We start from the raw sequence: 26,174 nt of genomic DNA, 5'->3' as shown, positions 1-26,174 counted from the left end.
GGGGAAGGAGGGGAAGAGGAGCAGTGGGGGAAGGAGGGGAAGAGGAGCAGTGGGGGAAGGAGGGGAAGAGGAGCAGTGGGGGAAGGAGGGGAAGAGGAGCAGTGGGGGAAGGAGGGGAAGAGGAGCCTCTTTCGGCCGAAACTGCCGACTGCGGGGCCGGGCTGAGCGCAGCCGGCTCCGAGGGCTCATTTCTGTCACCCCAATTCCCTGCGGGGCGCTGGGGCCAGGATGTGCCTGTCCCCGGGCATCCCCCCTGTCCTGTCACCAGCGCCTCATGGCACACCCCAGAGTCACTGCACGACTGCCACCGCTGCCGCCGGGCCCTGGGGACACCCGGGGCTCCGCAGAGCCGTGGCACTGCCACTCGTGAAGGGCCATCCCCGTGTGCCCGGGCTGTCCCCCTGGAGCCCCAAGGTGCTGCTCCTTGTCCCACTGCTGTGCGGAGCTCATGGGCACGGCTGTCCCCAGGATCTGTTCTGTGTGTCTGTCCCAGGATCTGTTCTGTGTATCTGTCCCCAGGATCTATTCTGTGTGTCTGTCCCCAGGCTCTGTTCTGTGTGTCTGTCCCCAGGATCTGGTCTGTCCCAGGCTCTGTTCTGTGTGTCTGTCCCAGGCTCTGTTCTGTGTGTCTGTCCCAGGCTCTGTTCTGTGTGTCTGTCCCCAGGATCTGGTCTGTCCCAGGGTCTATTCTGTGTGTCTGTCTCAGGATCTATTCTGTGTGTCTGTCCCCAGGATCTATTCTGTGTGTCTGTCCCAGGCTCTGTTCTGTCCCAGGGTCTGTTCTGTGTGTCTGTCCCAGGCTCTGTTCTGTGTGTCTGTCCCAGGCTCTGTTCTGTGTGTCTGTCCCCAGGATCTGGTCTGTCCCAGGCTCTGTTCTGTGTGTCTGTCCCCAGGAGATGGCACCCTTGGCCAGCCCAGCCCGGCTCTCCGCAGCCCGGAATCCTCCAACGCGGCCGCCCCAGCCCGGCCAGGGGGAATCACAATTTATGGAATGGTTGGGTCTGAAAGGACCTTAAAGCCCGTCCAGTTCCACCCCCTGACAGGCACAGGGACGCCTCTCACCATCCCAGGTTGCTCCAGGCCCATCCAACCCAGCCTTGGACACGTCCAGGTGGGATGCAGCCCCCGGGCTGGCACCCCCAGATCCGGGGGGGTCAGGACCCCCCTCACACCCCACACTGCCCCATTTCTCCATTCCTCCTCTGCTCCTCGTCCTGGCACCACCCCTTGGGCATCACCCCGAGGATGCTCAGCGCCCACCGGGGTCTGGGCACCCCGTGCCAGGGTCTGACCCTCCCAGAGGTTGTGCCAGGGCAGTGGGAGAGCCCTGGGTGACCCCGGCTCCAGAGCTGCCTCAGCAGGGTGGGGCTGCAGCAGCCTCCTTGCCAAATCCCAGCGCAGATCAGGAAAAGAAAGCATTTTACCAAAACTCAGGCTGTGCTCCCCAAACCCAGCGGCCAGCTGGAGACCGAGGATGGCCAGATGGGGAAAGACCTGGGTTGGCTGAGGCCTGGCACAGAAATGAGTGAAAAGCCCTAAAAATGCGTAGGGAAGGAGCAGGGAAAGGAGGGTTCAGTGCCAGGGTTGTGTGCTGAGGTGTAAAGCGTGGGTGGGGGATGAGGGAGATGAGTCAAAGAACAATCTTTGGCCAGAACAGCTGATCTGATTACGTGGAGTTTTGACCTGGTGGGAACAACTCCTTGTCCTCACTGCTGAATTCTCTCTGGAGAGGTGTTTTCCTGGCAGAACCCTCATGGGAAGGGGTTTGCAGCCTGCCCGGGAGCTCTGCTGTTAATTTTTAACACTAAAACCCTGGGGAAATTCCAGAGGACTGGAGGGTGGCCAGTGGGAGTCAATTTAATATTTAAAAGGAATAAAAGGGCTGATCCTGGGAATTACAGGCCAGGTGAGGCTGATCGCCGTCCCTGCACAAATTATGGGCTGGGTAATTGAGGACAGTGTCAGCCAAAAATTAGAAGCTAAAAATATAATTAAGGTCGTTAGCTTGGTTTCATGGATGGCAGCTCCTGTCAAGTGAGTCGGCTTTGGTTTTTGGCATGACTCTGGGCTGGCTGATAAAGCTAATTGTGCTGCTGCATTATAATGGGTTTCTCCAAAGTATTTAATTTAGGGCCATGTGACATTTTCATTTGTAGAACTTGCATTATATGGAGCCAGCAGAGCAGACATCCCAGGGCTGCGCTGGCAGCTCTGGCCAAGGGGGCTGAGAGCACTGGGGTTTGCACAGGGTGGGGTTTTTTTTAGCAGGGCTGCTGAGGTGAGAGGGGGTTGGCAGGGCAGGGCAGGCAGCCTCACAGGGGGATCCCCTCTGCCCTGCCCAGCAGCCAAAAGGTGGGGAAAACCAGGTGGGAGCAAAAGAGATGGATTTCCCTGCTAAAGCACAGCGAGGTCTGGTGGCAGCAGCAGGCACTGATAACCCAGCTGTGGGTGTAATGAATCAATTTTAGGAGTTAGGTATGAACTCGCAGACATTTGGCATCTCTGGACAAGAGGAAAGTTCTGCTTGGTGGGACAGGATTTATTGTGGCTCCTGGGACAAGATCAAGCCTCTGCATGCATGTGCAGCTTGCTCTGGACCATCCTCATGGGCTTTTCCAGCCCCATGGAAGCTGCATCCTCCCCTCTGGACTGCATCAGCTGCAGCTGAGAGCTGTGGATTTCCTCCAGTGGATCATTTGGGTCCTTTCAGTTTTCCTAGTGGGAAAATTGGGATTGATGGGGCTTGGAGCAACCTGGTTTAGTGGAAGGTGTCCCTGCCTTGGGACAGAGAGTGGGACAAGATGGTCCTTAAGGTCCCTTGCAACTTAAACCACTCTCTGATTCTGTGACAGCTGGGCACAGAGCAGCCCAGGGGCCTTGCTCTCCATCCAGGAAGGTGTTTTTCACCCCATATGGATTCTTCCCCTGTGGGTCTCACCCCTACAAGGCACACGGTGGCATGAGGGCCATCCAAGCCTCCTTTGGTCGGTGTTTCCTTTGCCAAGTGTGGCCCAGGCAGGGCTGTGGAAGGCTCTGGATCCCTGCAGGTCCCAGGGGCTGCATCCAGCATCCCACACAGGATGGGATGCTCCCACTCCAGGTGGAGCGGGGCAAGAGGGGGGACCTGGACCCAGTGTGGATCCCAGGGCTCGCCAGCTCCGAGCCGTGACTCCTGCCCTTTCCCCGGGGCATCCATCCATCTGTCTGTCTGTCTGTCTGTCTGTCTGTCTCCGCGGTAATGACGGCGGGCTGGCGGCACGGAGGCATTCAGTGACTTGCCCAAGGTCCCGTGGGGAGCGATGGCCACCCGGGAGGAGCACCCGGCTGTGCTGGCCCTGCCCGGCCCTGCGGAAAAATGGGAAATGTGCGGCACCAGAGCGGGGAAAACACGGCACAGCCCCCGGCCCGCGTCCCCAGAGCGGCGACATCCCGGCGGGCAGGGACAGTGCGTGGTGCTGGGGTGACAGGAGCAGGGGCTGCTCTCCTCTCTCCTCTCTCCTCTCTCCTCTCTCGGGGGTTTGCAGCTGCCGAACCCCCTCCCCAGGGCTCTGCCGGTGCCTCTGCAGGCCGGGCAGGTGACTAACACCTCCTGCTCTGCAGCTTGTTTACCTGGCGCTGGGGCTTCTTTTTGGAAGGCTGACTCACCACAGCACCTTCCCCCTCTTCCACTGCGGCTCCCTGACAAAAACTTTCCATTTTCCCATTGTTTTAATTGCCCTCATTTAAGAAAACTTCTCCGGAAAAAAAAAAAAAAAAAAAAAAAAAAAAAAAACCAACAAAAAACTGGCTGTGGGTCGGAGAGACAGGGCAGCCCCAGCCGGGCATTGCCTCAGCGGTGGCGATGGGATGGGATGGGATGGGATGATGGGGTGGGACACCCGCCCCATGGCACACCTTGGGGACACCGGTGCCAGCATCTGGGGCACGCAGGGGATGCCGCAGCGAGGTTCCAGCAGCACCGAACGTGGCACACGGGCGGCTCGGCACGGCTGAATGCGGCCCGACAGGTTTGTGCAGAAGCCGGTCCCGTTCCGCTGGATTTTTGGAGAGGCTGGAGCCAGCCCCGGCAGCCGCCGCGTCCCGCGAGGTGCTGCGGGCTCCGGCGGAGCCGAGCGCGGCGCCGGGTCACGGCCCGAGCCCACGGGCAGGCACAGCCCGCAGGGACCGCTCTGCGCCCTGCGCCAGCTCCCTGCCCTTCCCTGGGGAACGGTGCCCCGGGAAACAGGGAGGGAACAGCCCCTTCCCTCCTGGAGGATTCCTGCAGTCTGTGGGTCCGTGCCCTGAGGAGGAGGAGGAGGGCTGGGGACCAAGAGGACGCGTGGAGGCGTCCATGGAGCTGCAGAGGGGCTTTGGCATGGGAAAGGAAGCGCTGGGCACCTGTAGGAACTGTGGGATGCCAGGTCCTCAGCAAGCAATGTTGGAATAATCCAGCATCGGGGATGGAAGCAGGGAGGGAGGAAAGGGGAATCAGGCAAGGAGCAGAGCTGGTTGGGGGGATCATCCAGCCTTCTCCACGGAGCAGGATTTCTGCAGTGGTGTGCCAGGTGAACCCTGGACCCACAGCGGGGGCAGCAGGGTCTGCACATTCCAGAGGGGAAAATCCTCTCTTCCTGGGGTAGGGTCATGCTGCTTTTATAACATTAGGATCAAGGAAAAGGTGGGGAAATCCACCCAAAACGGTGACGTGTGGGGGTCTGGTGTCAGCACGTGGGCTCGGATGCCCTGGGGTCACCGGTGCCCTGCTGTCCCACCCCAGTCCGTGGCACACGGTGTGTGCTGCGAGTGGCCCTGGCAGGAGGGAGAGAGATGATTAAAGCTGCCTTTGATGAAGCAAAAATTAATAAACAAGCAGGCAATTGTGCTGGGCTCTATTTACTGGGGATGACAGCGCGGAGCCGGCGTGGCGAGGCCGCCCTGGCCGGGCCCCACATCAAACACCGGGACAGCGCCAGGCGTGAGGGGACCACGCCATCACCTCCTCTCCGACGGGTTTTTCCTGGCCCCAAAAATCCAGGAAGATCCACGTGTCTGTTCCTCATAGCAGGGCCCCGTCCCACACTCTGGGGAGCGCTGGGATGAGCAGGAGATGCTCTGTGCCGTGCTGAGGTTTGGCTGGGGTGGGATGTGCCAGTCTTGGGTGCGTTTTGGAGGTGTCACTTGGCACCTTTGTCCTGTCCCCCTGCCCCGGGGTCAGCGTTCCCACCTCTCTCCTGAGCCAGTGGTGCTCCACTGAGGTCCCTTCCCCGGCCAGAGCCCAGGGGCAGAGCGGGAGGCCAAGCCTGTGGCCTCACCGGGTCCTTATCAGCTGGTCAGGAATATTTACCTGCCGGTTTCCACCGGATAAAAATTCACTGGACAAACAGGAGCTCCCAGCTGGCCCCAGGGCAGTGGCACAGCAGGGACGTGGCTGAGCTGGGACGTGCACCCCTGTCCCTGCTTTGTCCCTGCTCTGTCCCAGTGCCACAGGAGTGTGAGGGACATTGTCCCCACCTAATGTGAGCGCCCGAGGGTTGGTGACCCCCGTGTGCCCTCGTGTGCCAGGGCTGGGGACAGGGTCAGGGTTTGTCACCCTGTGTCACCGTGTGTCCCACGGCTGGGGGTGGGCTGTGTGGGGAGGTCATGAGCTCTATGTGGGGCACCGGACAACTGCTCCTACAGGGGGCTGAGCTGAACTGAGCTGGTCCAGGACAAACTGAGCTGAGCAAAGCCCAGCTGAGCTGAGCTGTGTTGAGCCATACTATGCTGAGTTAAGCTGAGCCGTGCTGAGAGATAGAGCTGAGCTGGGACAAGCAGAGCCAAACAAAGCGGTGCCAGGCTAAGCTGAGCCGAGCTTATCTGTGCCAGGCTGAGCCAAGTCAGGTTGAACTGACTCGGGCTGAAGGAAGCTGGGCTGGGCTGAGCAGAGCCGAGCTGTGCCAAGCCAGTTTGTGCTGGGCAAGGCTGAGCCAAACCGAGCTGGGCCGATCCGATTCGAACCAAGCCGGGCTGAGCCGAGCCGGCCCGAGCGGAGCCGAACGCAGCCGAACGGAGCCGAACGCAGCCGATGGGGGCCGATCCTGCCCCAGCTGTCAGCGCACCGCCCCTCCCCCGCGGCCGAGGCGGCCCCGCTGCACCGCCCCTTTTCTCTTTCCCTATTGGCCGATGCGGCCATCCGTTAGGGGCGGAGGCGCGTTGCCATTGGCGGGCGGGCACGTCCGTCCGCGCCGCGGCCCCGCCCTCTTTCCGCCTGGCTCCGCGGCGCTGGAAACTTTGCGGGCGGCGCAGTCGGGAGCGGCTCCCGCAGCGCCCGCACGCTCGGCCTCGGTCCCGCTCCCGCTCCGCACCGACCCCCGCGCCGCCCCTCATCGTCCCGACCGGCCCGGCCCAGCCCGGCCCGGCCCGGCCCCGCACGGCGCGGGCAGCGCCGCCTCTCCGCGCTCCGCCGCTGCTGCCCGGCCATGCGCGCCCGCTGAGCCGCATCAGAGGCGGCCGCCCTGCTCTGCGCTCCCTCTTTTGATTTTTCCTGCCGTATTCCCCGGGGTTCTGTGTTGGTTTTTTGCGTTCGCGTGACGCCCCCCGCGGGCGCGGGGCGGCGGCGATGGGCGCGGCGGCGGGCGGGCGCTCCGCGGGGCGCTGAGCGGGCGCTGAGCGGGCGCGGGCCGCGCCATGGCCGCCAAGGACAATCCCTGCAGGAAGTTCCAGGCCAACATCTTCAACAAGAGCAAGTGCCAGAACTGCTTCAAGCCCCGCGAGTCCCACCTGCTCAACGACGAGGATCTCAACCAGGTGGGACCTTTCCCCAAAACCCACTGTGTTCCCCCCAAAATCTACCGCGGCGTCCCGCCCCTAGGGCGCTCTGGGTCTCCGTGCGGTGTCCGCTAGTACCGTGGGTAGCCTGGGGTCCCACAGGTACCTGGGGAGCCCCCTGGGTAGGTTACGGTCCCATGGGTATTATAGGGTCCCATGGACGTCCTGGGGTCCCACGGATAGAACAGGGTGCCAGGCGTGCCTGCTGTCCCCAAGGTTCACACAGGATCCCATGGGATCCCCAGGGGTCCCACGGGGTGCCTGCTGGACACTGATATTGCGGGGTCTTGTGTGTGCCTGTGGGGTCCCACAGGTACCGTGGGGTCAGGTCAGGGATGCTGTGGGGTAGCACAGGGTATATACCTATAGGTATCCCTGTATTCCATGGGATGTTGTGGAACTCCAAGGGTGCTTCCTGGACCTATAGGGTATCTAGGAACCCCGTGGGGTGTTCGCTGATTATCCAGATAGCCCGGGGACCCACAGGTATCCGTGGGTTCTGTGCGGTTTTCTGGAGCCCCACTGGTGCACTTTGGTCCCATAAAGTGTCCAGGAGTCCCGTGGGGTCCCTGCATGGTCCTGTGGGGTGCCTGCAGACCCCACGGATAACACAGGGACCCACATGTGTTTGCAGATCCCTTGGGGTGTCCAGGAGCCCCGTGGCTGCTCTCTGGTGCCATAGGGTATCCAGTGATTCCAGCGGGTGCCTGCTGGTTCCACGCATAGCGTGTGGTCCCTTGGGGTACCTGCTGATCCCACAGACAGCGCAGGGACTCACAGGTATTTGCGAAGCCTATGGGGTGCCCAGGAGCTCTTTGGGTGCTCTCTGGTCCCATAGGGTGGCCTGAGATCCCATGGGATGCCTGCTGACCCCACAGATTCCCATGTGTCTGATGGAGCACCCACAGTGCCCACTGGTCCTTGAGGCCATGGCTCACCCCAGTGCCACCTCCGCGGGGGCCTCACCCCCTGAGGCCATTTGGGGTCTGGCACCAGCACTTGGGGCGATCTCGTCCCATCCTGGGGTGCACGGCAGCAGGTGCGGGGTGTCCTGTGATCTCCATCAGGCAATCCAGAAAGTCCTGGGAAAACTCAGTTGAAAACAAACCGTCCCCTCCTGGACGTGTCGGACATGACCCCCCTGCCCTACAGCCCCCTGCTCTCCCGGGGACATGGGAAGGGGACCCCAGCCCCTTTCCGGAGAGGGTTCAGCGCTGGGGGGCTGCCAGGGCTGGGCATTCCTCCTCTTCCTCCTCTTCCTCCTCTTCCTCCCAGGCCTCACGCAGGCCCAAGGCCGGCGCTCCCATGGCAGGGGGTGTTTGGGGCATGGGGGGCGTTTTTGGGGTGCGGGGGCCCGTCCGTGGTGTCGGGCTGAGGGGAACAGGGCCGCCCTCCCTCCTCCCACACCTTTCTGGGCCAGGGCTGCCATCCCCGCTCCCGATCCTATTATGGCAATGAGATCAGACATATTGCTGCGCTCGCTGGGGGGGCGGCGGAGGGGGGGGGGGGGGCATCGTGAAATCTGAGGGCTAATATGGAAAAAATGTAACTGGAAAAAAATGCCGTGGTGTGTGCGGGAAAGGGGCGGGCGGCGCGGAGCGTCGCGGCCGTGCCCAGACAAAGGAGCCGTCCCGGAGGGGGCTCGGGAAGAGCCCCCCGCTCCCGGCCGGCCCCTTCCCGCTGCCCGGGGATTGCGCTGCCTCCTGGTGCAAAGCTTATTTACTTTTGTTGGGGGGCTCAAAGCATCGCACGCAGCCCGCCGTAGTTCCTGCCTGCCCTGCCACGGCGGCCACCCACCTCTCTAGGGAGCCAGGGACGCGTTTCGGGCAGCCCCTCGCTGGCTTTGTTCCCGCCGGGGTGGTGCGCGGCCCTGGGGGGCTGCCCCCGCGTCCGGTTCCCATGGGGTCGGGGTCAGCGCCGTGGCCGGATCCAGGCCGTGCGCGGGGGGCTCCGGTTGGGAAAACGGCGCAATCCTGCTCGGCTTCTCCCTTGCAGCTGGGGTGAAGTAATCCCGCTTCCCAGATAAGATGGTGGCTGTGGTAGTGTGTGATGCACGCACGCACCTCCCGCCCTGCCCGCAGCCCCCCGTGCCCAGCAGCCCCCCGACCGCGGCCACTCCGGCGCTTCCCCGCCTCCCCTCCCAGTCTGTGCCCCGTTTCGCAGCCTGGCTGGATGTGGGGGTGTGCTCGCTCCGAAGCACACCAGGAATAACGGTTCATTTAACAGCTCTGAATGTTTCTGCCTTTTTCACTCAGACGTTTTAAGGTTGGGTTGGGGGTCCCACTCTGCAGCGTGGGGGCTCAGTGCCCAGCACGTCCTGCTCGCCCCGTGAACAGGGACAGTGTTGGTGATTACCTAGAGTCAGGCTAGAAAAGTCTTTTGGAGTCATCTGACCTTTGTACTTGGCTTGGAGGAAAGGTGAAGGTACTTCACACTTACGCACTCATCCCTTTCGGATTTTTATTAGATAAAAATACCTGTGTGCGTGTCAGGAGCTGCCCCCGCTGCTTCCTGGGATGCTGCAGGGCGCTGGAGCCACTCAGGGCAGAGACCCAGAGTGTGTTTGCAAAGAGTCACAAATATTTAGTGGTAGTAGTGGATTTCCGTCGTACTCGGGAACCGGCTTAGGAATGGGGCTGGGAGGGGGGAAATCCAGCCCCAAACATCAGGATTAATGAGCTGGAGCTCTCTAATAATAATCAGACTTAGCACTTCCAACTTCAAAGGGCTGTGCGGACGCTAAGTCCCTAATCCTGGGAGCGCTGCGTTCACGAGTTGTTTTTGTGCGTGGCTGTGCTGCCGGACAGGGCTTGGTATGATTTGGGGCAGCTGCTTGTGGTCCCACCACCTGTTGGGGATGTGACTGTCCCTTCCCAGGGCTGCAGGTGGGAGGTGATGTACCCTTGCCCCCCGCAGTCTGTGTTTGACCTTCTGGGGTGCCCACACAGCCTGGGAAAAACTGGGTCAGTCAGCGCAGCTGTTCTCCCTTTAGGAAAATCTGTTGCTGTGGGTAGTGGGCTGTCAGATCCCTTGATTCTGTGTGGTGGCAGGATCTGGCTGCTGGCAGACATGGTGCTGTCGGTGGCTGTGTCCTGGCTGTGCCACCCACCTGTTGCCAGCTTGTCTTATGCTGCTCCTTTCCCATCCAGGGAGAAATTCCCTTTTAGTGGGAATTTCCACTTTCCTGGCAAGACATGCCCATGCTGGCACTGCATGGTCCCTCTGTAACCACCTGCAAACCTCATATGGAGCTCGACTTTTCCAGAACCTGCTCTGGGAGAATGGATGGTTCCCAGGGTCCCCCTCCTGTCTCCAAGAGAAAGCCAGCCTGTCCAGTGGGACCCTTTTCCCGAGCAGCCTTTTCTCATGGGGGTGTCCCCATGGGATCCCTGCTCTCCACGCTGGGTATTCCAGGCCAGTCCATGTCTGCACACACGTGCCCTTGGTCTGTGAGATGACGCTCCCAACAACATGGGACAGGCTGGGAATTAACCTAAAAATTTCGCCTGGCCTGAATTGGAAGAAGAGCAGAGTGTAAAACAGTTGCTTTTAATTTTCTCCATGCATTTTCTCAGGGAGTGGGGACTGGCACAGATAGAGGAATTTGAGGACGTCTTTCCAGCTACCAGTGTCTTTTTTTTTTTTCCCTCTTTTTTTCTTTTTATTAGACATCATGGCATAGATGCCCAGAGGACCACCCAGTTAGAAAATAAAGCTCACAGACTTTTCCCACTGCCTCTTCCTGTGACACCCCTGCCCAGTGACAGGGCGTGGTTATTTCCATCTCTTCTCCATTGGACATTATCACTTTCCTACTGTTCTGGATGCTGAGCAGCTGGTGGCCAGCAGCCTTGAGGCTGGAGCGTGTCAGCATTGGGTCACAGGCTTGGCTTTGCTCTGGGACATTGCATCCATGGGGCTGGGATGCCCTGTGCTGCAGGGGTCTTGTCCTGGCTCCTTGCATTGTCCAAAGGGTGAGGGATCATGTCCCGGCTGCACTTTTCCCTCCAGCTCTGCTCCTTTTTGGGAGGAAAAGCCCCCATTTTCCTGGAAAGCAGCCCCCGCGCTTGCATTCCCTGCTCCTCGCTGCTTGTATCATGCTGCAAAAATCCGCTCTACTTGACTGATTATTAGCACTGAACAGGGGGGGATTTCTCTGCAAATGTCAAATTTGCCTCTGTCGGTGGCTGTGGAGGTCAAGGATTTGGAGGGCCCAGCCAAGGGGGCTTGGGGGGCAGGCTCATGGTGGCTCTGCCCTATGGGGCAGCATCCCATCCTTGGGCAGTGATGTGCAGGCACGGAGGGCAGCGGGCACTCGGAAGCTGTGTTGGATGCTGGCGTTGGTTTGGGGTGCACTTGAACCTCCGTCTGGCCCAAGGGAAAGGATGGGGCGGCGCCTTTGGGTGCTGGAGAACCGTCCCCTTTGCTCACACTCACTTGCTGCTGGGTTTTTGCATGGCGCCGCACCTTATCTGCGCCGGCACCCGACAAAGTGATAAATCCCCTCTCCAGCACTGTGGAGAGATGTTGCGGCTTCTCCCAGGCGCTGAGGCAGGCCAGTGGTGGGAAGTGGTTAGATATGCCTGCTCTCTGCCAGGCACACCGGCTTTGGGGCTGCTCGAGAAGGAGCTGGAATTGCAAAGTCCATTCTGTCCTGCTTCATTTTGTTGCTGTTTGACCAGTTCCCTGTGCGTGCCGCAGCCGGGCTCGGCCAGCTCTTGCTCTGACTGCCCCAGGCAATGGCAGCGCTCGGACCCAAGCACAGCCCTGGGACCGGGGGTGTTTGCAGAAGGGGACCGGCTGTTTGCACGAGGGGTGAATTCAACCTTTCCTCTTCCTGTTCCTCTGGTCCGTCAGTCACTCCCGCTGCCTACACAGCAAACTGTTGGGGCAACTCTGTCTTTTGGGATTTACCGACACCTGGGTTGGTGCTAACGTTGTGCCAGCAGGGCTGTGCCATGCACAGTGCGCACCAGCTGGTCTGTGGCAGTGGCACTTGGTGTTCCTTGTGCCCCAAGTCTGGTCTGTCCAACCTGGTTTGGCCTTGTGCTGCATGTGGAGATGTGTTAGTGGTGAAATCCTGGCCTGGGATTTGCAGCTCTGGCAGTGGCCAACTCATGCCTGCCTTGTGCAAATGTGTTTTGGCAGAAGAGCAAGATATGGATGGAGAGGGGACTCTCTCCATCACCCAGGGTGGCCTCCAGGAGCTGCCCAGGTCTTGTCGTGGAAAAAGCACTGTCTGGGCTGAACCCAAGGGCAGTGAGCAGCCACTTGGATGAGGAGCTGGGGGATGGGAGAGTGTTTTTGCTTCAGGAATGGTTGTGGATGCTCAGAGGCAGCACTGCAGCCTCCGCGCTGGGGTTTGGCGTCACCAGGTGACAGACGGCAGAGGGGAAATGTTGTAGAGGCAGGAAAACAGGGATGTAAGCGGCTTAACTACTGAGGCTGGGCTTCATCCTGGCCCTGGGGATTGCTGCTAGAGCGTGGATTTGCACAGCAGTGTTTGCAGAGCCTCCCGACAGCCGTGGTCACGGGTCTCTGGTGGGTCTCCATCTGCCATCCCCCTGGGAGGACCAGAATATCAAGTGATGCCTGTCTCAGTTCCTAGAAGCCATGCTGTGGGCAGGAACGCCTGCTTGGCTATTGCATCCCATTCCCTCCCTGAACACCGTGTCACCTTCCCCATTCCTGCCGAGTGACGGCTGCTCCGACTCATCCATCAGCGATGTTCTCTTGGCTCCAAGGTGTGCAAAACTGAGAGCAGAGCAGAGCTGGAACAGCCCAGATTTCCTATTTTGAGGTTGCAACCACAGTATTTGTGGTGACTTTCTCCTTGAGCTGTGCCAGAAACGGGTCCCTGCCTCTGGGGAGCTCTGAGTGGATCAGGAGACCCAGGCAACGATGACCTTACTGTCCCCCCTCTCTGGGTCTGGATGAGAGCTGTCACCCCGTTGTGCTCCCCTGGGTGTGGGAAGCAGCAGGCGCTGCTGTCAGAGGCTCCTTTGGTGAATATTGGGGGTGACCCATAAAGGTGATGGAACAAGTTCCACCTTGGATCCACCCCCAGCCTGGGTCAGGTTGGGTACATCATTTTTTTGTGGGGCTGCTGGAAGCCCTGGCATCACTTCCCTGGTGCACCGAGCTCCCTGCTCCCAGTGCTGGAGGCAGAGCCTAAAGCTCCAATGCAACAATCCATTTTTCTTCCCCTTCCCGCTCAGTTGCCAAGCCTGAACAAAACAAGCCCTGCCTCCACCCGAGACAGGCTGATTACGTCTGCCGGCAGCCTAAACAGATTATCCCTCCCGCCACGCGCTCCCAGCCAGGAGTCTCTCCCGGCAATGGATTCAGACTTCCCTCAGAACATGTGGGGTGGGTGGGCAGAGGCTGGGTGGGTGGCGTGGGCATTCCAGCCCACCCAGGGGTCCAGCACCCCAGCGGGGATGCGGCTGCTCTGCCATGGGGTTGAGTCTGGACCCTAAGAGGAGATGTGGGTCTTGGTACGACTCTCCTGTTCCACCCTGTGCCGTGAACTCCTGCAGCACTGTGGAGCTGACACGGTGTGGCTCTCCTGGGTCCCACGTGCCTGGCTGGTTTGCGTGGGGAGGGAAGAGTTGAAAGTACCACCAAAAACACAGGAGGTGTGAAAGCCTGTCCAGCAGGCAGCTGGTTGGTGTCACAGCCCACCTGCAGCCCTGTGACTTGGCACTCCATAGGCTGCCACGCTCCTGTGACCCGTCCTGCCCTCTGAAAACGGGTGCCCTGTGGCCCTGGGGGTGTGCAGGGGTTCCTGTATCACCCTGGGCTTTGGGAAGTGATGAGTGGCTCTGTACATCCTTCAAGCCCAGTTCCCCATCTGCTGGGAATTGTGTTCCCAGTGCTGGTGGAGCTGGTTGGGGTGGTTTGTCCATGCCTGGGCAGCATCAGCACAGCAGCCTGACAGCTTTGTGTAAACCCAGCTGGGGCCGCTTCCTTCTCGCTTCCTCCCACCCGCTGTGCTGCCAGCGCTGGGCTGGAGGCAGCGTCCTCCCCCTGGATACACTGTAGGACCGTGGGCTAAGGGGATGGAAGCAGTGGCTGGAACAGCGACCTGAGAGGCAGGTGAGATGCTGGTGTGCCTCACAGCCCAGCTCCAGTGTCGGATCAAAGGTGGGATCCGATACCTGGACACTCCCAGAGGTGTGACAGGAAGCGGAGTGGTGACGTGGGGATGTTTCTGCCTGAGTCACCTCCAGCAGTCCCAGGGATGGACCTGGGCACCGTGGGGCTGCAGAGTGGCCGCACCTCTCACGTGATGGTGGGGTGAGCGTCACCCCACCCCAGCTCCATTAGCAGCTGCTCTCCACTCTGCTCTCCCACAGCATTTTGTGGCTCACCCTCTGGCCAGGTACTTTCTGGATGAAAACTCTGCCTGAGCACCCTGTGTGGCTGCTACCTGTGGAGAAACTACGTGGAGCTGCCCTTTGGATATCACCGGAGCTGCCAGGAGGCAAGCAGGGCCCTGTGTGGTCAAAGACATCCTGGGAACCCTGGGGTTGTTTCTGACACCATCCCTAAATGTGAAGCTGGACAAATCTCCTTGGAAGAGGGAATTTTTACTCGGAGGTCTTGCTCAGTGCTGGTTGTTGCATTTTCTCCCTCTTGAGGAGCTTTCCAGAGGAAGCCAAGCCAGTGGAAAGGACGTGTGATTCCAGCTCTATCCTGGTGCTCCAGCACCCTCCGGGACCTGCCTCCCACGTTGGGTTTATTTTAAACCTTGCTTCAGCAGGGCCATTCCAATGCAGGTGTGATGAGCTTGTTTCAGACACTTCGTGTGTTAATTCATATCCCTTTCATTTAGGCTTGTATCTCTCTGTGCATTTGCTTGGTTTTAGCAGGACCTTGTTTTGGTTTGGCTTGAAAAAGCGCTGCTGCGTGTTCATTTGTTGATGGGTGGAACCAGGCTGCCCACGCTGCCTGGCTCTAATTCATACCTTTCAGCTATTTTGGTTTCAATATCTGGAATTGGATGCCTCTGCCAAAATAAGTGTAGCCCACTGGTGGTTTTTTTATGACGCTGGTACAGAAATGACCGTGCTCTCTGTTAAGGGTGTGTATTTCAGGTGCTCGGTGTTTATTTACAGACAGTTTGAGCTAAAATTGGAATGGCTGAAGGCAAAACAATGTCTGCTGGGGGGTGTGAGCCAGGCTGAGGTAGGGCAGGACTTCATGCCTGTAATACTGGGTTAAGGTTGCTTGCTGCTGGTCCTGGTGATGATGTCCCCTGTTGGTTTCACAGTTATTTTGTCCCTGGTGTGTCACTGGGACCTGCCTGCTGCTTGTCACACAGGCTGGATGCTGTGGGGTGTTGGGAGTGGCTGGGGTGGCTGCCATGCTGTGGCTTGTGTCAGGGAGAGTTTTTGCTCATGGGGCTTTGCTGGGTTGAGCCCTTGGTCTTGGTTAGGAGCTGTGCTGGGGCATTGAGGAGAAAACTGGAGGATGGAGGAGAGCTGAGCCCTGCCTGCAGCTCAGCTGTCCGGAGCATCACCAGGGTGCTGCCCTGGTGTAGTGTGCCAAGCATTGGGGACGTCATGTGCTGTTGTCACTGTCATCCTCTTGTTCTTGCATGACGGAGGCCACTCCTAAGATCTTCCCAAGCCCCAGCTGCTTACCAGTGCTTACCCCAGCACTTACCCCAAGTTCTCTCACGGGAATTCAGGGATCCCATTTCTTGTCACGGTGACCCATTGAAGGGTCTCTGATGGGTCATCAGTAGTGATTTGCAATTCTGCTTCTCCCCTGTAAAACACAAGAGACATTTGGGATGTCTGGCTCTTCCCAGGCCACACGGTTGGCCGTTGCCACATCCCAGCATGGCGAGGAGCGTTGGGATCCCCCGCTCAGGAGCCCTCCCATGGCGTGGGCACGGATGCGTCACGGGCGGCTTTGGGTGGGGGCGCGGGGCGGGGTGTGCCGGGGGAGTGGCAGAGCCTGGCTCACCTGCGGGGCGCTGGCAGCGCGGGCGGCACCGCGTCGGGCACGGAGCTGGGCACGGAGCGGTGCCGAGCGGCTGGAGGTGGCATGGGGGCCACGGGCGAGCAGGGCACTGGCATCCAGGTGAGCTGGGCAGGGGTGATGGGGGCACTCCGGGCCCTTTGCCAAACACAGGGAGGGTGGTGGTGCACACAGGTCTCTTTCTGTGCCCACACTGGGGTCGTGAGAATGGGTGTAGGGGTGCCGTGGGCCCCCGTAACTCCCCCAAATTGGATCCAAATCCCAGCGCTTCGTTTTCATTGGTTTAAATCTCATTTAAAGGGGAAAGGAAGGAAGGTCTTCTCAAATCATGTTTTCCCAGCTGCTGGGAGAGCAACACCTCGAGCTGGTATGTCATATTGTGGAGGGGATAAGAGATTTTGTTATTTCTTTTCCCTTTATAAACAGTAAAAGGTCTCCTCCGGCGTGTTTCCAGTTTGCTTACTCAGTGCTTCATGCATTTGACAGTTTCTGGTGCATAGGCAGTTTCTTCTATTGTTTGCAGGGATTTTTCCAGAGGGGAAACTTTTTTTTTAACATTACAAAACCACAGAAACTGGCAGGAGGAATCTAGGGGAGGTACTGAATTGGAAACAGTTTTAAACTTTAAGGAACAGAAAAGAATGACAGCAACAAGATTAAGTGAATCAGTTAGAGAAGAGCTGGGAGTGTGTGTCCTTGTGACTTTTTGGCTGGGCCAGGATGGACGTGCATGGATGTTCCATGGTGGAAAGCAGTGTTCCCAGACCCAGGGTCTCCTGGAGCTGGATCTGCTCTGGGTTTCCTCCCTCCTGGTCTCTCTCGGTATCTGTGGAGCCGCCTTGCTGGTGTGGCAATGTCTTGCCACTCTTGCAGCAGGATTTCAGGATTTGGCCCGAGCCCTTGCCAGGTGTTGGCTCATCGCTTGACAAGGCAGCGGGAGCGGTGCCCGCAGGAGTTTGCGTGGGAGGACGTGCCCGGTGCCCATCCCCATCCCACCGCCTGCCGTGGCGTGGGGCAGCTTCACCCTGGCCACTTCTGCATCCAAGCCATCAGTGGAAAGAGCCTGGATATTTTTTTTTCCACTGACATACGGCAGTGCTGCAAGGTTCTTTCCGAGTATTCTTTCCCTTTCTCTTCCCGGCTGGCTGAATGAGCTGTTTTCCCTCCTCCTGGCTCTGACCTTCCTGTGTGCTCGCCGCTGGCCGCTGCCGGCGGGGGGAGCGGGCTGGCAGGGGCTGCCCCTGCAGGGAAGCAGGAGTTGGATGTGCACAGCACGGGAAGCGGCTGGGAGCTGGAGAACTGCCAGCGCTGGGTAGTTTTTCCTCTCTTAATTAACGAACGGAAAACATCGAGCTCTCCTTTGGAGTGTGTTTTTGCTTTGGAGTAGAGGCACGCTGCCGATGGCGACGGGAAGAGCCGTGCTGGGGATGGGCTCTGCCGCTCGGCAGCACCCGGGAGCTTGGTGCTCTGGGCACGGTGCCATGCAGGAGCAGCTGTGTTTGGAGTTTGTGGCTGGGGTTTTGCCTCCTCCCGAGTCCTCATCTCAGTCCCGTTGGCACACAGTGTGTGTCACACCACGGGTTGCCATCAGACACCACGTTCCCTGCACTGGGAAGGCTGGGTTTGCCTGCGTGCAGGAGGCTGAGCTCACACAGCTGCCTTCGTGCTGGGGCTGCTGCAGTTTCCCGTGGTCCATGACCATCGATTCCCTGTGGTGCTGATCCATGTTGAGCCGTTTTCTGCTGTGAGTGAGGTTTCTCTGCTGTTTCTTTGCAGGCCAAACCCATTTATGGTGGCTGGCTGCTGCTGGCCCCGGAAGGAACGGACTTTGACAACCCCGTCCATCGCTCCCGGGTAAGTGAAGCTGAGACATCCCCTCCCCATGACGTTGGTGGGGGTGGCAGGAGGAGCAGCAAGGGCTGTCCCTGCCCATGGGGGTGGCTGTGACCCTGGGAGTGCTGAAGGCACCTCCATGCTCCCATTCTCTTGTGCAAACCAGGAAGCTGGGAGATGTTTCTGGCAGCAAGGCTGGAATGCCTTCTCTGGGATGTAAGGTCTCCTGTGCTGGGCAGCAGCCTGGGGCACTGCAGGTGTGGGTCAGGCTCAGTCTATGCAATTTCATTGCTTGTTGCTTTTGCTTTTAGATGTTTTGATGCTGCTCTGGTTTGCCTGACACATGCCATGCTGTCAGGAAGCCACTCAGGCCAGTCGGGTATGGGCTGTGTGACTCTGAGCTGTGCTGTGACTATCAGAAAAGCACTTAGTTTTCCTTTGGGGCTTGGGAAATAACTACTTGTTGGGAAACAACTACTTTATTTTCTGCAATTCATCAAGAGCATGCCCGGAGCTCTAGAGGGAGGCTGCATCCCATCTCCTGGTGTGGATATGGTGATGTCAGGCAGGTCCTGCAGCAAGGAAGGGGCTGAATGGTGGTTCCCATTTGCTATAACCCTCCAAAGCTCTGAAGTGCTGGCAGCAGGGACCTGCAGACAGAGCAGGACACACTCAGCTCCTTCCCAAAGGGGTTTTCTCATGCCTGGCAGAAACAGCAGCATCCTGTGGGGTTGGAGCATCCCCCCACTTTCCTGGGGGGTATGAGGCTCAGAAGGATGTGGCCAGGCTGAGGTCCTTTCACTGCTGGCTTGTGACGAGGACTTCCAGCCTGTCCCCAAGCTTGTCTTGCAGGGAGCTTGCTGCTGAGGCTGCCAGGATGTGGCTGTCTTGTGCGTGGGAGGGATGGCAATGGTCCGTGAACCCTCTGTCATGCAGCCAAAATGTTCTGGGAGTTGTTTGTAATAAAAAAATTGCTCCCGAATGAACAAGAATTGGGTTCTGAGTTCAGCCTGGGGTATATGGGTCATTATTTGGAGCCACAGCTTGTCCTAGGCTTGCTGGCCTGACATAAAGAGGACATGGGACCCAGGTCTCCCCAGAACCCAGGCTACTTGCTAAGCTGGGGCATGTTGAGGTGCACATGGTCCTCCGTAGTTCTGCTTGTCCCTGAGCACCCTGGACTTTGCCCGAAGGGCTGAGAAAAGTGAGATAAGAATTGCTGCACTGGGGCTATGAATCCAGGACTTTTTTATTTCAGCCTGCTCAACCAGTTTTTGCTCTTGGCTGAAAACAACCTGGCACACATGAAAAAAAAAAAAGGCAGTTTTCCAGCCAGATCAGTTCTCCAATCTGATTTGCTGTGCAGCTGCAGAGGCAGCAGTGCCAGCAGGGTGCCAGGATTGCCTGGGCAGAGCCATGCCAGGAGTGCAGCCACCATCCATACTGAGCTCATGTGCCGCTGGGGGACATCTGACATGACACCCTGTCACCCTCCAGCACTGAATGCTGGAATAGATGGAGCAGGATGAAGCTGAGGGCTCAGAGCATTTAGTTTGTGGATCCTTCTGGTGTCCCCCAGTATTCGTGGCATAAACCTGAGTCATGAGAGGTTTAGTTTGGATATTAGGAAAAGGTTCTTCCCCCAGAGGGTGGTCAGGCTCTGAACAGACTCCCCAGGGAATGGTCAAAGTCCCGAGGCTGCCAGAGCTCAAGGCAGTCAGCATTGGGCAATGTGGGCTGATGCACGCAGACCTTTGGCAGAGCCCTCCAGCTGATGTGCAGCTCCAGTGCTCCCAGCAAGGCCCAGGGGCTGGTGGGCACTGCCATGACCCACCTTGATGTCTTCTCTTGCAGAAATGGCAGCGTCGGTTCTTCATCCTCTACGAGCACGGGCTGCTGCGCTATGCCCTCGACGAGATGGTGAGTGCTGCCTGGCTCTGCCCAGGCTCTGGGGATCAGCTGGGTTATCTGCTACCCTTGGAGTGCTCTGCCAAGCTGGAGGAGAGTTGTGCTCGCTGGGTTTGACTCTGTGCCAGGCTGGGTTTGTGTGGGAGCTCAGTGGACACTCTGCAGAGGATGGGTGGGTGTTTTGGAGGCGTGCGAGTCCCTCCTGGCATGGGATTCAGCAGTTGCTGACAGATCCCACGCTGACAGGAAGTGCTGGAGGGGGTCCCCAAGGTCGCTCCCTCTCCTTTTTGCCCAGTTTCCCAGTGCCAGCTGGGTTTTGGTTGTGGTGAATCACCTTGGCAGTGTCCGAGAAGGAGGCCCTGCCTAGCGATGCCCGTGGAAAGTAGGTCAGCTGGAACGCCTTCCCAGCGCCTGCCTGCCCTGGAGCTGCAGCTTGTCACCAGCACTGTTCCCATCAATAAAAGGGGATCAAAGGAAGGCAAACCCATTCACTGTGCGCTGCAGAGTGGGACTGAAGAGCCCAGTAGGTCAATCCCAGGAGCACCCAGGACTGCTGATCCATCCTGCTGGCGACTGGAAGCCCACAGGAGGGTGCCCAAGGCTGAACAGGCTGGCACAGTGGACACACATGTGCTGGGATCTGCCTGCGCAGGAGGCTCAGGAAGCCAGCTGGAGAGAGCACACCTGTGGGACAGGGACACATGGGGATCTGTGTCTGTGGCAGGGAGGCTCCCTGCAAGGTCAGTGGGCCTTGGTCCTCCCCCAGTACCTCCTGTGGAGGGCTCCGTGGAATGAGGAGGCTCAGCGAGTGTGGCTCAGATTTCATGCTGCGTTTGTTTGTATTTTTACTTGGGGTTGGTCCAAGTGCCCTAAATAATTTAAATGTCTTTGGTAGGAGCAGTGGAGGCTTTAGTACATTTTCAGTGTCAGCAACCTGGCTCTGCACTGGCTCCTGTCCTCCATTGACAGGAGGGTGCTTTGTGTCTGGGTGGAGTAGGGAGATTCCCCAGTCTGAGGGTAGAGGTGCAGAAATGCTGGGAAACACAATCTGGAATATTTTTTTGCTGTTTTTCATCCTACAGAGGCTGACCTGCCCCATGTTCTGCCTCATCTGGGCAGAAGCAGACAGGCAGTGCCCCAGCCCTGTGCCACAGGGGCCAAAGAGCCCCCAGAGGACAGCAAGAGAATCCCGCAGTTCTCCAGGCACCTGCGGGGCTTTTTCCCCTCGAGAAGGGAGAAAGTGGAAAAATACAAACAAAAAGGGAAGGTACACATGTGCAGCATGGGGTGGTGTCCTGGGCTGTGTGACAGCACTGTGCTGGCTCCTGGACTCACTGCCCCACGGCTACTTGTGGTGCGATGGATCCCAGGAGGGTCTGCCGCAACAGGAGACCTCCCAGGCAGCGGCAGGCTGGGATTGAATGGCTCTGCTTGAACCTTTCAGACATTAATTGTGTGGGTTTGGCAATTTCTGCTCTTATTTAAAGTGGAATTAGAAGAAGGAGTGAGCCTGGGAGGGGAGTCCTGGGCTGGTGGTGGTGGTGCTGGTGGAGACATTCCTGTGCCTGGCCAGGGAGGTTCTGCTCCTGGCTCCCAGCAGGTTGGAGAGCAGTGGGGTGTGGAGGGGCACCTCAAAGCAAAGGCCAGGTTGAGGACACCTTGGGGAGTCCCCAGAGACGTTGGTGCTGTGGTACTCAGAGATTATGGAATGGGGCAGCATTGGGCACAGGGAGCCTTTTGCCATGGGATGGGTAGAGTTTGGTGTTGGATTGGAGCATTTTGGGCATGGAAGGTGGGACAAGCAGGCACCAGCTGTCCTGCTTGTCCTGTTCTCTCCTGAGACCTGCCCAGGGATATCCCAGAGCTGATCCTGAGTCTGTGCTCCTGCTTGGCCACCTTCTTTCTCTATGTCAGTCATTCTGTCTGTCCTTGCTCTGCCATAGTTCCAGTCTGAAAACAAAATGAGTTCTGCATGATGGCTGCGATGGGGAGAATTTGCACAGGCTCTGGACCTTCATCCTCTCAGACCAGGCTGAGCTGCCAGACTCTCTCCTTGGGGTCTCTCTCTTTCAGGCTGGGTGCAGTTGGTGGCACCCAGATCCAGCCTGGCCACTGGGAATGCCCAGGAGATTCTACCCCCTTCCCCTCTGCAGGGACCATGCCAGCAGCTGTTCCCAGCTCTGCCGAGCCCTGGCTAAGCTGAGCCTGCTCAGACGTGCAGAAATTCCTGCCTCCCAACTGTGGGTGGATGTGGAGGTTGTGTGATCACTTGGGGATGCCTTCCCATCCTGAACATCCACGATTCCACCCCAATGGTGGCTTGCTCCTGCTGTTTGATAAACCTTCGTGCTGGGACTGATGATGATGGGCTGATGCTTCTCTGCAGCAGCTGGAGGATGACAAAGCCACTCTTACTGAGGGAAAACAGCAAAGAACAGGCTTGGGGTTGAGCTGCTGTGTTGTGAGTGTCCAAGGACAAGTTTCAGTTCTCCTGGTAGAACAGCCTGTGGTCTCCAGTGAAACCACTGCTGTGGGAGGGCAGCCCGGCACTGCGGTGCTGGGGCGGTCTGGGAGGTTTTGGTTGGGATTTGGGAGCTGCCACAAGAACAGTGCAGGGCTCAGGGGCCAGAGCCAGCGAGTGGCAAGTGCAGAGCCTTTGCCTGCCTTTGTTTTGATTGCTGTGATCTATAATTAGCGGCCGAGGTCTCTATAAATAGAGCCTGCCTGCGTGGGAATGGAAAGGCAGGAGGGCTTTGTGGGGATGGAGGGCGCTGCCATGTCCCTCCCTGGGCCTGCAGGTGGGCCCATGGCCTCAAGCTCTGCCTGGGGATGGATCCAGCCCCGTGGTTGGGGCAAGTCACAGTGGGTCTGGACCTCCAGGCCAGCTTCTTAATGAATCACTGCATGTCCAAGCCAGGCCTTGTCTCTGTGCCTCAGTTTACCCTGTGCTGCTTCTCTTGAGCTGGGATTTAAACTAGGTTGGCATTTTGCACCCTCCCTGGGGGTATTCTCATGTCACATCAGGCTTCTTTTTTGTAGCTGAGACTATTAATTTAGAGACTTTTGCTTTGTGCATATGCTGGTTTGAAAACAGGACAAAATTCAGGCTTGTCTGGGAGCCTCTCAAACTCACTGGTGCTATGAATGAGAGGCAAGGTGAGAGCATCATCTGGATGTGCTCTTTTAGTTTCCCTGCAGGGATTCAGGAGGAGCATCCCTGTGCATGACATACCCATTTTGCAACAAGCTGACCTCAGTCTGTGTCTGGCACTTGCCAGCTTGATGAAATATGTGAGCCCTATCTCTGCCCTTCCTGTTGCTTGCTGGAGTCAAATTGCTTTGTGAAATTGGGAAGGGATCTAGAAGGATGCTTGAATCAGTAGTCAGCCACCTCAATACCCAGAGTTTGCTGGGGTTGGATGGTTGTGTCCTCCATGGTGGTGTTGCAGACCCTTCCCGAGCTCACAGCAGGGTGGTCCTGCTCCTCAATCAGGAACTCAAATGGATCATAATGTCATTAACCTCAGTACAATGGAGCAGACATCCCTGCTCCAGCCTGTGGTGGCAGGGAGGGAGGTCAAGAGGGAGCTGATGGGACTGGGGTGAGATGGAGAGCGAGGCCAGCCTGGCATCTGGGAATGGTTAGGGAGCAGTGGGACCCCTGGGCAGGGTGTATAAATAGGAGAAGAGAGGCCAGCTCAGAGGTGGGAGGTCTGGCACGACACAGCAGGGCTGTGGGGTCACATCTGGAGACCTGCTTGGCCCCAGGCCCCATTCCTGGCCACAGAAACCTAAGGAACTGATAAATGGGTTAAAAAGGAGAATGGTGCAAGCATTGGTGGCAGCTGGAGGGGGATCAGAGGAACGGATGCATGCTTGCTGATGCTGTGATCCACAGACCTGTGTGATTATTGTTTCCTAATTCACCCTCCTCCAAACACCTCTTTATTTGGAGGAAAGGGGCATTTTAAAATGTCACTGTCAGCAGAGTTGTGCTGTGTTGATTTTCACTGTAGTTACCTCCTTTGTCATCTGTATTGTTTTAAGAAGCTGAGAGCCCGTGTGTGTGTTTCCCCCCTCCTTTTTAGATCAAAGCAGTTTACTTCAGTTTTGGCACAGAATTGAAATTCATTGGCAGGGATTAAAAACGAACCTTAAACATCCTGGCCTCTCTGTCCTTACTTTTTCCACACATTTTGCCATTTAAGTGTTTCCAAGCTCTCCTTGCCCCCTCCTCCGTGGGGGCACCAGGCTTTACAAACCCTATTCCCCTCATCCCTAGTGGTTTCCCCCCATGGACACAATTTTGCCAGTGCCTCTGTTTGCCAGATCAAGACTTTCAGTTTCTGTTTAGCATAAAAAGCTTTTGGCTTGAATCAAAGCATGTTTGAAATTTAAAGTAAGCAGAGACAGAAAGGCTGGGTGGGAGTGACTGTGTGAGGCTCAGACAGTGACAGAGACCCCCCATCCCAGTTTTTTCCAAGACTGGATGTAGTCAAGTCAGGGACGATGATCTGTGAGGTTTTATGTGAGATATCTGGTGTGTATCTCATAGATGATGCAGTAGAAATAAGGAAATTATGGGAAAATTGGGAAGCAGAGATCCTTTCTCCTTCAGGGAAGCTGGGCAGGAAAGGGACACCAGGGAGGGGGGACACAGTACATGCTTGTGACTGCTCTAGAGGAGCTGTAGAGACAGCACAAGTGCTGGTGACTCTGAACACAGCTCAGAGATCTTTGAGGAGTTTGTTGTGTTTAATTTTCAATACTGATTTGGGGAAAAAAAGTCCATGAACCTACAGGGAGCCCTTGGAACTCATTCCCTAGGGCATTGCTGAAGTCAGGACCAAGCAGCCTTGAAGGGGGTGAGAGGAGGATACACAAATCTTCATTTGTGTTTTTATATTAATGTGTGTCTTGATGCTGATGCAAGTGTCATTAGTGGGGTTGGGTGTGGGGATCCCATAACAGTGGCTTTGGGGTGTTCACATCTTCCCATTTCTCTCTGCTCCAAGTGTCTGGCCCCAGTTGCTGTGGGAGGTGGTTCCTGCTGTCAGGACACCCCAGGCTCCTCCAGGAAATGGTTTCCTACATTTGCTGAACCCTCTTCTGGTTTATGTCTTTTAGTTTGGGAAGGTAAAACTGCTGAGCTGCAGAAGGAGAATTTGGGAGGGAGCTGAGGGAGCAGGAAGCTCTCTTCCAGGGATAGCTCCATCATGAGTCCTGGCAACTGACAATGGCCAGGGACCATCATCGGGGCTCCAAAAGTGCCTGGGTTTCTTGTGAGCTTTGGAAAACACTGCTGTCCACATCCAAGCCCCCCAAGAATGACATTTCATGGCTGCAGGACCCTCTCAGGGGAGGCCCTGGTGTGAAACAATCCGTGGTGGGAGCTTTGGGAGTTAACAGGCAGAAAGAGGATGAAAGTGGAGTTGAAAGCTGGATGCAGCCAGCGACCTCCTAACACAAGCTGCTTTGATGACCTGGCCCAGGTGCTTCCTTCCTGGAAACAACACAGCCCCTATTGTCTTCTGCAGGGCGAGCCACAAAGCTGGAATTGCTCTTAGGCTGAGCAGCAAGGACAGGTTCAAGTGGCTCCATCCTTCTGCTTTTCCCCCACTCCTCATCCCTCGGGACCTAGCAAAGACTTTTTCTGTAGAAGACGTGTGCCAGAGCAGCGAGGGAAGTGAGCTGGAGTTCAGATTGCATTTATCTTGTTGGTGGGGGGGCAGAGTGAAACAGGCACTTGGAGCAGCTGGAGTTCCTTTGTGACTCCTGGACCTGTGGCTTCCAGCCTGGCTGTGGGCTCTTGGTGAAGGAAAAATTGTATCTGCTGGAAAAGGTTAATGTGGAAATCAAGTTCTGATGGCATTTAGGAGGGAAGATGTCAGGGCTGGCAGCAAAATGACACAGCTAACGCTGAGCAGTTGCCCTTGCATGGGCCCCAAGTTCCCCCCAGGCAGCAGAGGAAGGGGCAGAGGTGGGTGCCTGATCCCAGCTCTTTCCAAGCTAGGGCAGTGCTGGGCTCCGAAGCATCCCCCAGTCCCTGGGTGGCCGTGCCAGTGCACACGTGAATGACCAAACCACGCAAGGAACCAACAAAAGCAGAATTTTTTCACCCTGCTGTTGCTTGGTGTGAGGGAGGGGATGTGAAACGAGATGCCTGCAGAACAACCCTGAGCCCACCAGCTGCAGCCATGTGGCGGGGATGGGGTTGGGTTTAATTCTTTCCACTGTATCAGGTTGGTGAGGACCTCCAGTGGACTCTGGGCTGCAGGCTGGGTGATGCTGGGTAATAGCATCCCTTCCCCTGCTCCTAGAAGCAGCAGCATCCCAGCAGCTGGCACATCCCTCTTCCTGCTGAGAATCAGGAGGTGTCCTGGCATTGACTGGTGGGATTCAGCGCTGCAAACCCCTCAGTGACAGCTCAGCGAGGAGGACGAGGACATGAATGGAACAAGGCAACAGAGCTGCTCCAAAAATCAAAGCGCGTTCCCCCTTTTTTTTTCCCCGGCAGAGATCCTGCATTCATTGATTGTTGACATGACATATGTGGGTTGGAGAAAGGCAGCGGCAGCTTCTGGCAGGGGAGGAAGGGGCTGGGGGGGCCGGAGGGGTTCTGCAAGCCGAGATGCTGATTACCAGGGGCAGCAAAT

At 57.6% G+C, this 26,174-nt stretch overlaps 1 protein-coding gene across 2 annotated transcripts in view; it reads left to right on the top strand.

The window, feature by feature from the left end:
* The first annotated feature begins 6,241 nt into the window (after positions 1-6,241).
* Positions 6,242-26,174, top strand: part of MPRIP (myosin phosphatase Rho interacting protein) — a 72,830-nt gene continuing 52,897 nt past the window's right edge. For both annotated transcript variants that reach the window (XM_084216789.1, XM_084216790.1), the window contains exons 1-3: positions 6,242-6,765; positions 17,554-17,631; positions 19,465-19,530. In XM_084216789.1, coding sequence (XP_084072915.1) covers positions 6,646-6,765; positions 17,554-17,631; positions 19,465-19,530 — 264 coding nt within the window. In that variant the 5' untranslated portion in view covers positions 6,242-6,645. The remainder of the gene's footprint in view (positions 6,766-17,553; positions 17,632-19,464; positions 19,531-26,174) is intronic.

Source organism: Fringilla coelebs, assembly GCF_963513975.1.
Source record: "Fringilla coelebs genome assembly, chromosome: 16".
In the NCBI taxonomy this organism is placed as follows: domain Eukaryota; kingdom Metazoa; phylum Chordata; class Aves; order Passeriformes; family Fringillidae; genus Fringilla; species Fringilla coelebs.
The sequence above is the reverse complement of the archived record's forward strand: the minus strand, read 5'-3'. Positions and strand labels throughout refer to the sequence as shown.